The 15329-nt window shown below is 46.5% G+C and overlaps 1 protein-coding gene across 2 annotated transcripts in view; it reads left to right on the top strand.

Annotated features, from left to right (window-relative positions):
• TENM2 (teneurin transmembrane protein 2) overlaps window positions 1-15329 on the top strand; it is a 625713-nt gene that overhangs the window by 532095 nt on the left and 78289 nt on the right. For both annotated transcript variants that reach the window (XM_081292628.1, XM_081292629.1), the window contains exon 12: window positions 6262-6408. In XM_081292628.1, the coding sequence (XP_081148754.1) occupies window positions 6262-6408 (147 nt within the window). The remainder of the gene's footprint in view (window positions 1-6261; window positions 6409-15329) is intronic.

Below are 15329 nucleotides of genomic sequence, written 5' to 3'. Positions count from 1 at the left end.
TCCTAGAACATGACATCATCACAAACAGGACCTCCAGGAACCCTCCATGTTTTAAACCTGAAATCGGATAGGCTCTTGTTTTCTTCCTGGACCGGGAGCAAGGCAGAGAGAACTGATTGGTACTTGGGGTTGTTCCCTGCAGAAAGAGCACCACTAATTATAGTATTTGTAGGAACAAAAACTCTATCATCACTACCAGTGATGGGTGCTCGAACCATTGAACACTTAAAAGATGCCAACCTCTACTAAAACCCTCATCCTTATCGTTTCACTGAACGTCACTGGCATCTGTATAAAATAATTGTCATCATCAAACCTAATGAGGTTATTCAATCAACAAAAATATATTGAGTGTCTGTTAGATGCCAACCATCTTTCGAGACCTTGAAGATATCTTAATGAACAAAGGAGACGAAAATGTCACCCTGTTTGGAGGCTGTATTCTATTGGGAGACAGATTATATAAGGTTAATTGGTTAAATATGTACTTTTACCAACAGGCTGAGGCTCAGAGAAGTGCATCTATCAGCCCAAGATCACACAGATAGCAAGAGGCAGATCTAGGTTTTGATCCCAGAACTCTCCGGCTCCCATTCAGGTTGGGGTTTCGCACAAGGGTTCGTCCCAGGCTGGAATGGCTCTCCTAAGGGTCTCTTGGACCTTGCGCTGTCCCCGCCTTTGCGTAGCCTGCTTTGTGCTCTCTCTTGCGTTTCCACCTGGGCCGGCTGCAGGCTCCGTGCTTTCCTCGGGTGTACTCGATGTGGAGCATTCAAATCCCATGTCTCTCCCACACCCCTTGCGAGATATTAGCCACTTATTTCTACCTCTAAATTGCCGCACATGGCAGAGCATGTCTTGATGCTTTTTAAGAAAAGCTTTTTATGGTAATTATAGCTTTCTTCAAGTGCATTTATGCTCCCCTTTTTACTGTGCTATAGACATTATTTTGCTCAGGCCTAATTTTTGTTAAGGCAGAAAGGCTGCCTACCTGGTAACTGTGTCGACGAGAAGCCACCCGCACACCCCCTTCTCTTCTCTTAAAGTGGTGAGTACTTAGGTGTAGGAAAGTCTTGGAAACTACTCCATATTCATTGAGGATGCTGATTCCAGTCAGACACTCTTCGCTCATTCATTCCCTTCAGTACTGGTAATCCAAGAGTAAATATAAATTAGACATATCCCTTCGCCTGGTAGGTTTACACCATCACAGGAGTTCCCAGGGCACCTGTTCGGTTGTATGCTGCACAATTCTAAGGGTGCCCTTTACATTTTAGTAAATGACAATGTGCGCATTTCTTTTTTTGGTAGGGGGATGGTTACTGGGGATCAAACTCAGGGGCACTCAACCACTGAGCCACATCCCCAGCCCTATTTTGTATTTTATTTAGAGACAGGGTCTCACTGACTTGCTTAGTGCCTCACTTTTGCTGAGGCTGGCTTTGAACTCGTGATCCTCCTGCCTCAGCCTCCCGAGCCACTGGGATTACAGGCGTGCACTATTGCACCCAGCATGTGCACGGTTCTTATGACAATTCTCCAGCAGATCAAAAGGGCTGCTCTGTGGCCTGGGTAGCATCAAGGACATGCTGGACAATGCAGAACAGTTTGGGGGGCAGCATAGCAGAACAAAGGGGGTAAAGGGGCTACCACTGCCCGGGGTCGGGAGCCTTAGGAAAGCTTCCAAGAGAGGGAACCTCGGAGTGGGGATCTGGAGGATGGTTGAAGTTAGGGAGATGAGGGAAGGGAATGGGAAGGGTAAAACCCAAAGCAGTGTTGAGACAGGCTGAGGTGTAAGGTCTGTGAGCTTGTCAAGGACTTCAGACTTGACTGAGGACCCATGGAAAACTATGGAAGTGCCTTCAGGAGGGTCCAGAATGGAGAGAAATGAATGATGGTGCAAGACTGGAGACAGAGAGGACAGTGAGGAGGTCTTGACAGGAGTCCAGACCAAGGTTGGGATGGCAGGGGTTTGCATGGTGGCAGTAGGCATGGGGATGGAGGGCAGATTCCAAAATATTTAGGAGGGAGGACAGGTAGGACTTTGTGTTCGTCTGTTTTGCATTACTACAATGAAATACCTGAATCAAGTTAACTTGTTTATAAAGAAGATAGGTTTATTTAGCTTACTGTTTTAGATACTGAAAGTTCAACTGACCTCATGTAGGCTCTGGTGAGGGCCCCCTTCGCTGTGTCATTTTATGGAGGGTGGTAGCCTTGGGAGCTCGTGCAAGAGGGCGAGATCGTATCTCAAATCAGGAAACCAGGCAGATACTGGGGTCCCACAATCCCTTCCAAGGACATGCTCCCAAATGACCTAAGGACTTCCCACTAGATCCGATGCCATCTCCCACCACCACCTTGAGGACCAGTTTCCAACAGTGAACCATGCAGACTGTATCCATCTATAGCAGAGCTCTTATAATCAAGAGGAAGATTAGCGAGAACTTCATTAGGATTAAACTTAAAAATGAGAGAAGTTATGGAAGGAAGGAGGTAATTATTAATGACATCGAGGTTTCAGTTTGGGGCGATGGGTCCATGGAGGCACCATTTGTTGAGGAAGGAATCAGATTTTGTGGAGAGGAGAGGGAAAGAGGTGGGACTTTGTTGAGTTTGACATGCTTATCAGTGGTGAGATGCCAGCTGTAGTCCAGGGCCAGGGCTCAGAGGACTGGAATTGAATTTAGGAATCATCAGACCATATGGGTGTGTTTGGAGTTTTGACAGAATTTGGGGGTTTGGTTTTGTTTTGTTTGTTTTTTATTTTTTGTTTTTTCATTGCAAATTTCTTAATTTCTGCATCAGCTCTCTAGGTTAGAAGACCACATAATTAGTCCAAGATACTATTGTGCCCTTGAAGGTTCTCCCTGGGAAGAGGACTTTTGATCTTGGAGAGGGAAGTTTCCACTGTCTTCTCATGACTCTTAGGAGAGTTCATGGATATGGACCAGGCTGAACTGATAGGGTGCCATTTGGTGTTCATTCATTCACGTGCCCTCTCTGTCCCTGAGACCAGGCTCTGGCGACTAACAGCAGACAACCAAAATGGCCAAGAGTGCCTCCCCATCTCAGTACTGTTGACATTGGGGGCTATATCATTCTTGGTCCTAGGGGCTGTCCTGTGCTTTGTATGTTTGGCAGCATTCCTGGCTTCTATCCACTAGATGTCAGATGTCATCTTTCCCAAATTATGATGATCAAAAAATATCTCCAGACATTTTGCCAAATGTCCCGGGGCGGGGGGAGGTGGGGTGCACAGAGGTGCCTCTGTTGGAAACCACTGATCTAGTGTCCAGAGAGAACCTGAAGCCTGCAGGCAGCCAGGTCTCCCTCGCCACATCAACAAGGAACCAAGGTCCCTGAGTCAGTGGTCTTAGAGGGAGGCACCGAAGAAGTCAGCAGAGTTAGCCTGAAATCCAGAAGACTCCACATAGGAGGCTTCATGGATGCCCAAGTGCAAGCCCAGAAGCCCCATCCAACTTCAGTTAGAGCGTTCTCTCCAGAGGGAAGCCACCACCTGAGGCCCATCCGCCCTCCAGACTAATTACTTCCTACGTTTTGTTTTTCCTTAAGCAGAAGCTGGCTTTGCACTTTACAAACACAAAGAATCACCTCCTCGGAAGGCCACCCGCAGAATGAACTTGTGCTAGGGGTAGCTTGGGGTTGCCTAGCAACGCCATGCACCTACCAAGGCTGCTTTCTTCCTCTTCGAGCTAAAAGCAAAGTCCTGTCCATTAATTCCCAGCTGCCCTGAAATTTCTCAGAGACTTGCCAGCACCCCCCACTGTTGGTGTTTTCATCTTGCTCACATGATATGGAGAAAACCCGCTTCTGTGGTCTGTTTATCTCACTTCAGTTGGTCAGGGGGGAAAAAAAACAGGAGAGAAAGAGAAGGGGAAAAAAAGACCTCCTTCACTCTAGGCGCATACATATTTTGAGTGCGGTATTTCTGACTGACATGCCGGTGCTCTCTGCAAATTTAAATTTTATGTAGTGGACGTGGGTTTCCTACACAATGAGGCTTCTGTTGAGACTCTGGGCATGATTTTAGTCAGACATGAGACCTCAAAGTAGCTAAATAACAAAGCACATATAATAGATAGCATGCTGAGCAAATGTTACGGGTCTGTCATTTAAGTCCATTCTCTGTGATCCGGTCCCCAACACTCCACTGGTGGAAATTGTAAAGCTGGAGGTGGCTGGGGGTGGAGATGATCTCTTTTCCCTAAGAACCTGTGAAATATCCCTCGGGTGTTTCCTCCCAAGTTCCATTTTGTTCCTGCAGAAATGTTTGCGGCACTTCTCTGAGACTGGGAAAGACTCGGAGCACTTGTCACAGTATGACCAAGGGGGGTGCATCTGTCACTCCCCAGGCAGGGCAACGGTCACCTCATTGGTAAAGAAAGGTCTGGAAGCCTGAATCTGGGCTTTGTAAAGATAGGTGCAGAAACCAAGCAAGCCCTGCCCGAGGTGTGTGCAGACACCAGACATGGGTGCTTCGTGTGCACACTGGGTCTCGAGCCAGGTGGGGCAGCAGGAGAAAACAGCAGATCCCCTGCAGGCAGCTCGGCTTCCTACAGAGACTGTCCCTCTAGAATGTCTCTGATGATCGCATTCTGGAGAGGATGGGCAAGCATAAGCATCACAGAGTCAGACGCTTCTTCTTAAAGATGTAAAGCTCAGTTGCAGATTCTCTAGATCTTTCTCCCTCGGAGGAGTCCTTTGAATTCCCACAGCTGCCATATGCACACATGCCACATGCACACCAGATCCTCATAAGGGGTCCTTGAGAGAACATAGCAGGGTGCCCGGTGGAGGCCTTCAGAATGCTGGAGATCGCATGGGGAACAGAGGAGCCTTTGACTCAAAAGAAGGTTTCAACTCAGTTACCTCCATTCTTGCAAAGCGCCTCATTCCTCCACCGTGGCCCAATCTGGGCTGCGTTTTGTGTGGTTTAAAAATAGATACAGAACAAGTTGGAAATGAGACAGTGGTGGAGGTAGAGAAGGGATTCAAGATAGATGTTCAGGGAAGCTACTTTCTGCAGACGATTAAATTAATGACCGTCGGGGTGTCGTTTAAACGAAATAAGAAAGCATACCTAGGATGCACAACTCGGTAAATTTCCTAGAAGTCAATGCATTGTGTGCTTGAAACAAGTGAATTTTATGGTATGTAGATTTTTATGCCTCAATAAAGCTGTTGAGAGAAAGAAAAATGAAAACGTATCCAGGAATTCAGCATGTAGGCTTCGTGAGTGTGGCCACATCCCACCCATTCTGTGCAACTCGAGCTTTCCTGGCAGGACATCTCCCCTCTCTCTTTAGGACTTCCCGTGTTCTTTCCTTACCTACCAGGCTCAGCTCAAGAGAATAGTAACTGCAATAGTCTTAGGGGCTAGAGCAATTAGGGAATTAGGTTGACTGCTGATTTCACACCCAAAAGGAAGTGGGGGAGAGAGAGCCACAAAACAGGCATTGCCCAAACTTGCCAGTCCATCCCTATATAGATCCCTCTAAGTCCCAGATCAGGGTACCCAGCACCGACTCCTTCTTCAGCCTTCAAATCCTGCAGTATTTTTAAATCTGCCACAGATAGTTGAGCGATGAACAACCAACATTTAAAAATGCCCCTTAAAACTAAATATTACAAGAATAGGAAAATAACCGAGCAGAGCCATTCAGTTCTCAGTCAGGAGCAGCTCATTAAAATCCTATGTAAATACATCTTTAAAATTCTGAAAGATGGAGGGCATTTTGCCTCCATCCTGGGTTGGTAGGAAATGTTCTCTCTTTTTACAGAGAGTACTCCTAAAAAAGAAAGAAAGGAAAATAAGAGGAGGGGCGAGAGAGAGAGAGAGTGAGGGAGAAAGGAAAAAAAGAAAAGAAAGGCAAGCTTCTTTTGGAGGTAGTGTCAACCCTGAGCTACTGGCTAGAACCCACAGCCTAGCCAGTCTGCTTGTCAGCTCAGCCTGGTGCAGTTGTCTGGGATGTGCATTGAACTCCCCACTTTGGAAAGATTGCTCTGACCCCTGCACCCAGGTCAGTTGTCATTGGGAATCCCCTGCATCTGCCACCCTAGTCCGTCTTGCAACTGCATGCATGGCCTGCTGCCCTGATCTTCGGACGGCAGGTCCGGGCCCCACTGTGAGGCTGGCCCAGTGGCTGCCCTGCGGGCTTGCTCCCCCTTTGCATGGCTCCCCTGCCTCCCTGGCGTGGCCTCACGTCCCTCCTTCTCATTCTCTCCATTTTTTCCAACCAGATGGCTGCCCTGATTTGTGCAACGGTAACGGGAGATGCACACTGGGTCAAAACAGCTGGCAGTGTGTCTGCCAGACCGGCTGGAGAGGGCCCGGATGCAATGTTGCCATGGAAACCTCCTGTGCTGATAACAAGGATAATGAGGGAGGTGAGCAAGCGTCTTCTCCATTCCCAGCCCCCCAAGAGCAGAGTGTTGTTGTGTATGCTTTCGTCATGAGTCGTTTTCTCCTGAAAGACCTCCCCTATCCTATGGTCAAATGTCGCCCCATTGCCTTTGAAACACATGCAGAACTTATTGCATTGTATACTTACAACAGGTGAATTCTCTGGTATGTAGATCACGGTATGTAGAGAACAGACACTCTTGGGGCAGCAGGGATTCCTGGAGGCATGGGCTGTGGGCACTGGGGTTGGATGCTGCTGGCTTTGGAAACTCAAGTACCCAACACTGCGTGCAGAAAGGTAACTGGTGCTGGCCCTGCCTTTGGGGTGACCAGTCCAGCCACGCCTTTCTCAGCTGGTGGTTACTGTGAGGGACAATGGTGGTGACAGTCAGTACCTCACCCTGCACTAAGATGCATACTCGCAGCCCTTGAGATGTCACCTTAAAGATGGTGGAACCAGGACCTCAAGAGCAGTTAATACAACCACTAGTAGTAAACCTGGAACCTAGACTCCGCCCTGGTCCACGGTGCTTGCTCCAATCTGTGCTCAGCCAACGATAGCCCTAGGGCCAAACTGGTTCGTGAGCTAAAAATGATTTTTAATGGGTGGGGGAAAATAATCTCAAGAATGTTTTATGACATGAGAAAATTATGTGAAATTCCAACTTCAGTATCCATAGTTTTTTTGAACCCACTTTACCGAGACATGATTCTCATATAAAAAGCTATACATATTTGATGTATGTATGCATCCCATGTGTTTGGGAATAAGGGATGAATCTGTCACCACCACCAAAGCCATAACATATTTTCCCCTCCCAAAGTTTACCCCATACCTATTATTATTATTATTGTTGTTGTTGTTGTTGTTATTGTTTTATTAGGTTTGGTTTTTGTGGTACATAAGATAAAAACCTCTTGGTGAATTTTAAGTATGCAGTTTGGTATTGTTATCTATAGACACTATGCTGTATAGCAGATCTCTAAAACTTATTTATCCAGCATAATGGAAGCTGTGTGACCTCTAATCTGTACCTTCTTGTGTACTGGACAACTGTGCCTGTTTGTCTGTTTTGTCCATAGCCAGAGGACATAGGTCAGTTGACAGGGGTCCCTGGGCCTTGCAGGAGAAGTTTGCCACCCACCCTGATTCTAAACCTCTGTGCTGCCTTACTGTATTACCTCCTGATGAAGCACTAAGATTCTCCGACTAAATGGAGTTGGGTTAGCACATGGGTCCCCTGCTCTCCTAAGGATGCTCTGCCATGAATGTCCCCCAGGTGACAATCCACACACACCAAGATGACTTGCTGGTCAGAATTTACTGGGCTGGAAGTTTTAAGTGTAAGTGGATCAATGAGTCCAATGACTTGATTTAGCAAAAATGTTTATGTCCCACTATGTGTCAGTCACTGAGCTCCAGGACTGTCAATGTCTAATTGAAGCCACTCCTGCCTCCACAGTCCCAGAAGGTCAGATTCAGGTGTCCACTGTGGGATGTACTGCATCGGGGTGACAGATGAAAGTATTAGACATTCTATTCTTATTTTTTTACTTTTCTCCATCCTCTTGATGGACATTTTGCAATTCCCATAATCTATGCTTGCCTCGTACACATCTATAATTTGTGAACAAATGGACAGACTGATAGGAGTTCACAGTAAAAAAGGTTTGCAGGCCCCACGCAGCTTGCAGAGCTCCCATTCATTCATTTTCTCTTTCCTGAAATGGAGCCAAAATAGCAACCTCTTTAATTCATTTTTTAACAAGGTGAGGCACAACTACAGAAGGCATTTTTCTCCAGAGTCAGAATCCAGTGACTTTTGCTGGTGAGGTTCACTGTTTTGCTTCTGCTCCCTGATGACTTCGCTGAGCGCGGCCGCTGCTGACAGATCAGCTTCTCCTTCCTGGCTGCCTTCCTGCTCAGGCGTCAGCAGTGCATAGAGTAGCAAATTGCTGAGATACAGCACAGAGGGGCGAGAAGGCTGTCCTGGGGACTCAGTCCCCCCCCACCCCACCCCACCTGCTCCCCGGGGGCGGGCATCCTTCTTCCTCCTCCAGCCCTACCCCATGTCCCCACCCGCATCAGGCCAAAGCCACATCCCTGAAGTGGGGTAGCTAGAAGAGGCACCAGGTCCTCTGGCTGAAGGGCTCCCCAACAGGCACAATTCCGGGTCCCTCCTAGCAGGCAGAACCCAAGCTTCCGAAAGGCAGGGGACAGACGCCAATGAGGCAGTGATTATGCTAAAGACAATAATGGCCTTGTTGTGGGAACTATTAAAGCAAACCTCCCAAGGAAGTAATTAACCACCAAGAAAAAAGGCTCTGCACAGTGTTTATAAAAAGAAGCTCCCAGTTACTTCAGAGTTGCTTATGTCAGGTGAGAGAGGTAGACACGCTCTCTCTCTCACCTGGCGAAAGCAATTCACAATTAACTGAGTTCTTTTTTTGGAGGAGATTCCTCGGTGCAGAGTGTCCTTTCCATGGTTAATTACTTTCCTAGGAGGTGTGCTAAGCACTTTGCTGTTTATTGATAAATATTAAAGTTGCTTCTCATCAACCCCAGATCCAGTCCTGCACACACTAATTACATGGGGGTTTTTTGTTTGTTTTGGGGGCTGGGAGTGCTGCCCCCATCTCTGTCCTGCTTCAGGAGTTCTCAGCAGGGACTGTGTGGGTTTAGAAACCTGGCATCGGGTCAGAGAGGCATCCAGGCAGAACATGAATGCAGCCCTGGGAGCAGCTGCAGAGAACACGTTTGTTATAAATCCCATGAATGGGGAAAATAACAGCGCACTCTTCCAAAGTGGACTGGAAAAGGCAAATCACTTTTCTGCCTAGAAACATTCTAGCTTTAAAATAAATAAATGTCAATTTAAAGTGATTTAAAAAAAAAAACTGTGAGAGATACAGATAGAGACATTTGAAGCCCTTAACAGTCTGTTACAACCTGGGTTCAATACCACTCAGGAAATTCAAGCCCTGGTCTTTGGGTGCCACTGGTTGTTCTGAAAGTTTAGCTTGCAGCAGAATCACCCCCAAGAACTTGATGAAACACAGATGAGGAGCTGATCCCCACCTCAGCCCAAACTACTAAACCTGGGGTGCAAGAATTGAATTACTAGTAAATCTCTAGGTGACACAGATGCCACTTTTCTTTGAGAACCAAAGTCCTGAGACATCCTTTATATGTAATGAATTAATTTCTCTCCTTGGCATCTAGAATGGCACCTTCTTTGGAAGAGTTGAGAAATATTTCCCTCAAACATTTTCTGCTTTCTGTGATACTTAGATGAGAAAGGCCATTGCAAATGGCTGTCTTAGCATCTCCCATAAAAACAATCTGTGCCAGCCCCTGTCTTCTTATTAACATCACTTTCGAAGGCTCCCGACTCCCCAGTCATGTGACTGCTCACATAGTCTCAGAAAGCAATGGCTGGTTCAGAAGGGACAAGCCTAGCCTGCCGTGGTTCCTGCGTGGGTAGTGGCAGCGGTTCAAATAGACATGTCAGCTGGGGACTGTCTTTTGAATAGTGAGAGAGCTTCACTTGAACCACTCACCCCAATTTGAAAAAGAAGAGACTCAAAGAAATAGTTTTGCTTACAGAAGACAAATACCAGCTCATTAAAGTCTGAGGATACACACAACGTGTTCACCAAATGACAGGCAGATAATATTTAATTATCACCACCAAGGCAGAGGTGCGAGATTTAGTTCATCACAGCCAGGGGTAGGAGAGAAGGGTGTAGATTTCCTCTAAAAGTGGGAACTACAAGGTGAGGAGGCATCGCTAGACTGTCTGGCCCTTCCCTGTGTCCTTTTATCCCCCAGAACTTAGAGACAGGAGCCCCAGCCCCTTCCCACACCGTGCCCAACCCCCATCATTTCAAGCCACATGAGAGTCTGGTGGAAGCCCCTGTGGGGTCTCCCGTCTGTGTGAAGGGCTGAGTTAGGGTCACTCCCCCAGAGGTGGCAGGGTAGGGGTAAACCTGTGTGGGCTGCCCTTGTCCACTGTCACCTCATGTCACTTCCTCCCTGGTATCTTCATCTCCCCTTGGTGCTGTTTGAACAGAGCACTGAGAGATATTTCCTTCATTCTCCTCCTCTTCCCTAATCTCTGGATGGGTGACAGAGCCCGGGCTACAGTCAGCCTGTGTGTCCGTCCAGCTCTTCAAGTCCCTGATTTTCAAGGTCTTTGTTTTCTTGTCTGTAAAATAGGAATCTTCGGGCCAACTCCGTTAGCTGGTGTGCAGTTGAAGTGAGCAGATGCTTGTCATGTATCCTATGCGACACCTGGTTCCTAGAATGTGTTGACCCGAATTTGGCCAGCATGAATATTATTAGCACTAACGTCATTGTTTTCTAGAATGGAGACTAAACCTATAGATGGAGCCCAACTAATAATTTTTCCAGTATACATAATCGCAAAGGTTCTAACGTTGGGCTTATCAAACGTTGGTGCTGTGTAACCCCATGGAGAGCTTAAGTTAGATTTCTAGGCCCCTGCCTTTCAAGAGTCTAAGTCAGCTCTGGGATCTAGGAACCCACATTTTCCCCAAGCACCCCAGCAATCTGATACAAGTACGCCACACAGCACATGCTGAAGAAAATTATTTCAATAACAACTTATTTCCCCTGGCCAACCCAGACCATGTCCTAGTGTCTCTACCCCAAACCTCTGCCCCTGGAATTCCCAGAACATGAGAGGGATGAAGTGAGGAGAGGAGGTTTGTATTTCAAGAAGAAACAAATAAATAGAAAAACACGAGCCCATTTTCATATTGCTGAGGAAATACCTAGGTATGTTTTAAAAGTGCTTCTCCTTGGCCGGAATGAAAAGAGAATGATGTCTATTTCAAAATCATAAAAGCCTTTAACTGTCTATCTCAGGGATTCATCCATCCAGCTCTCCACCCACCCCTCCCTCCATTCAGTGGCTGGTTGGTGCATGGTTTAGGAAACATTTGTGAGGGTCTACTCAGTGTTAGACTCTAGAAATTGGCCTCAGAAATACTGAAACCCACACATCACGTGTCCGCAGCTTACTCCCTGAGAAGATAGGATGTATAAACACATTGTTATTGTTTTAACAATCCAGCGTGGAAGGGGTGACAGAGACAGAGCACCCAAGTTCAGCAGGAGCAAAAAGAAAGAACTGACATGGAACGGGACACTCACAGGACATGGGAGAAAGCCCATGCCAGGGGGAAGCCCCAGGTTTTCAGCCTGTCCCCAGAGGAGCCCTCCAAGCCACAGATCTCAATTCAGCATCTTCATTTCTCTTCCTGAAGTAAAATCTCCACTCCGGCTTCCCTTCCCAAATGGTGGGTCCCACCCCACCTCCCTCTGCGAGGTTTGGGTCCTTGTTTCACTGTGAAGGAGGCTGCCTTGGGTTTAGAGATGTGGATGTTGGCTGAGGCTCTGGGCACCCCAGCCAACGCTCTCTAGCCAGGTCTAAATGAGGAGAAATAACACTGGAGCTTGTCCAGGGCACTTGGAACAGATGAACCCACCCCTCGCCCACTGCCTCCACCACTCTCTCCCCATCCCCTCACCATCCAAATTGGTTTGACATGATTCAGGGATGCTATTTAGGCATCTATCTCACTTGTTAATTAATAACTCACCTTGTCTTTACATTTAGCAGAGCCAAGTCAGGGGCTTGAGAGACTCTGAAAGACTTATGGTTCCCAAGTCCAAAGAGTCCAGTTTCTTCCTCTGGCGAGGGGCAAAGTTTGGTGAACCCATTGCAAAGGCCTTGATTAATATGTGAAAATCATGTTGATGGATGGGTCGGGTGGGAGGCAGCTTAAAAGTGCAGCCTTGCTCTATTAATTGGGTTGGAAGAGGATTCCTCTCACAGTCCAAAGACCTTGTAGCAAATGTAGCTGGAGCCATAAACAGAGCCCTGGGTTCACTCCCAGAGAGGAAAGCAGCGCATCTAATGCTTAGGAGGAAAACTTGGCCTTCGGGCCACAGCCAGTTGGCTGGGCTCTGGGTCTCTCTTCTTTGAGAGGAAGCAGAATTACCCCCAGCTGAGATTTTAGAGGAGCACATGGCAACAGGGGTCTGAGATTATTCTGGATCTTTCTGTTAAAACAAGATCTTTGACAACATGTACATATTGGACTAGAGAATTGTCTATTTAGAAAACCAAAGTTTGGGATATAGCTTTATTCTGCTGGAGTTTTTTAAAGAAAGATAAAGCCTATTCTCCATTACATATAAAAATTAAAATCAGTAAGATTTTTTTATAATTTTTTTTTAAAGAGAGAGAGAGAGAATTTTTTAATATTTATTTTTTTAGTTTTCGGCGGACACAACATCTTTGTTTACATGTGGTGCTGAGGATTGAACCTGGGCCGCACGCATGCCAGGCGAGCGCGCTACCACTTGAGCCACATCCCTAGCCCTAATCAGTAAGATTTTTAAGAGATGATACATGCCAAGCGCTGGATGATGGGAAGAACCTCCCGATTCCTCTGCTGTTGCCCACCCCCATGATCTCATTGCTCTACCCAGCAGCCAGAGGGTGTTTTTGGTTTTGTGGTGCTGAGGATTGAACTCAGGGCCTTGAACAGGCGAGGCAAGCACTCTACCAACTGAGCTATGCCCCCAGCCCAAAAGCTTTCCATTGTAAATCAGATCCCTCATGCCCTCTATAGTTAAAATCGAATTCTAAATGTTGGTTTCACGTTGGCCTAGAGACCACCCTCTGTGTCCCCTGCCTTCTGTCTGGCCAGTCCTCTACCATCTTCCCTGGAAGTAGACTTCATCCCTGCTGGCCTCTTCTGAACCCCACCCATTCCATGCTCATCCACCCCAGGGCCTTTGTTGGTCCAGGGCCAGAAGTGTTCACCCCAGGCACAGTGCACCATGGGCTTCTTCCTGTCATTCCCTTTCAACTCAAATGTCCCCTCCCCAGGAAGGACTGTGTTGACACTAAACAGTGCCCCTCACTGTTCCCCCTCCCCCCGTTTATGTTTCCCTAACATAAATACCACACTCTAATCCTATATTGAATGTGTGATTCTTCACACTGGACTATGAATTCCGTGGGTCTGTTTCATCCTGTCACAGCTACCCCTCTGTAGCCTTGGGGGATTGGCTTCAGGACCCCTGTGGAAACCAAACTCTAGGATGCTCAAGTGCTTTTTATCAAATGGCAAAGTATTTCCATAGAAACTTTGCATATCTTCCCATATAGTTGAAATCATCTCTAGATGACTGATAATACCTAACCCAGTGGAAATGTTATATAAACGTTTGCTATGGTGTATTGTCTAGGGAATCCTAACAAGAAAAAAAAAAAAAGTTGGTAAGGTTCAATATGGACAAAAAATATTTCTGAATATTTTTGACTCAATGGAGGTTTAAATCCATGCATGTGGAGCCTGAATCTAGGGAGGGCTATTTCCATTTTACATACAAGGTTATAGATTCTCTAGAAAGTAAGACTCAAGCTGGGCATGGTGGCATACACCAATGATCTCAGCAGCTCAGGAGGCTGAGGCAGGAGGATCTCAAGCTCAAAGCCAGCCTCAGCAAAAGCAAGGCACTAAGCATCTCAGTGAGACCCAGTCTCTAAATAAAATACAAAAATAGGGCTAGGGATGTGGCTCAGTGGTCGAGTGCCCTTGAGTACAATCCCTGGAGCCCAAAAAATAAATAAAGTAAGACTCAAAAATAAGCCTTTCTGTCAAATAATAGAAAATGCAGCTTTTCTCCTTTACGGCCATTGTCTTATTTCTTCTAAATTACTAGCAAAATCTGAACAATATTTCTGAAGAAGATTCAAACAAATACAGAATTTGTGTTGTTGAACAGAGACCACAGCAGGGGAAAACAATCACCTCCAAGATAAAATTTACCCTTTGAAAGCATCTCCCAGTAAATTTATTTGACTTGAATTTGTTTGGGGAAAAAAAAGAGAGAGAAAATAAAAAGTATTTAAAGTTCCTGAATTTACCCAACATAGCACCTTCAGTCTTTCCTAATCAAGTCCTTAGTACTTTAAATGGTTATTAAGTGTCTCTTAAGGGATTATATTTTTTCCCTGATTAGATGACAAATCCAATATTCATCATAAAATTGTGATGAAAATGATAATCTAAAAAAAATGTTAATCATTTAAATCACCACAGATTTATTTTAGGGAATTAAAGGATTAAAACACAGATTTAACTGGTGGCCAAGAGGTAGCATTTATAGCATTAGGTTGGCTTCCTGTATTTCTGCCTCAGCCAGAATCTCTGCCTGGATCACCATGCGTACTGCCTGCTTTCTGCCACCAACATCTGAGTGACAGCTTAAGGCCCTGGTGCCATTATTACCAGCTCGGTGGCTCCCACTGTCCAGGGCCAGATGTTGGTTCTCTATCAGGGGCAACAAAGAAACATCTGGTGTGTCTGGAAGCATTTCATGAGACACTGCAGAAGGGAGATGCTGCTGGGATTGGGAGGTCGAGGCCAGGGTTGTGGTTAAGTGTCCCCACACGTAGGAATGCTGCCCACGGTACATGGTCATCTGGCCCCAAATGTCAGTAATGTCAAGGTTGAGAAATCTGGTGCAGATATTATTGACATCTCCCAGGAACATATCAACCTGAGAAATCCAGATAGTCCCCCGTTTGGCCTGATGCCAAGAGCCATGATGTCCAAGGTCTGAGGAGGCATTGGTCATCTATCAAGGAGGTCAGGCCTTTGCTATGATTCTACCCTCATTGGCCAAATAAACCATGGCAATACTCCAAGAGCCCTGGAGACCCTCTCCTTATCCTTTGCATACACACACACCAAGAGCCACGGGGTGGGGTGACCTTCCCTTACTCCCAGGCTAGCACCTGGCCAAGCTGGACTCAGAACCCAGCTGGAGAGCCCTGCCCCGCCCCTCCCAGCACCCAAG

This window comes from Spermophilus citellus, assembly GCF_964194105.1.
Source record: "Spermophilus citellus genome assembly, chromosome: 1".
Lineage (NCBI taxonomy): Eukaryota > Metazoa > Chordata > Mammalia > Rodentia > Sciuridae > Spermophilus > Spermophilus citellus.
The sequence above is the reverse complement of the archived record's forward strand: the minus strand, read 5'-3'. Positions and strand labels throughout refer to the sequence as shown.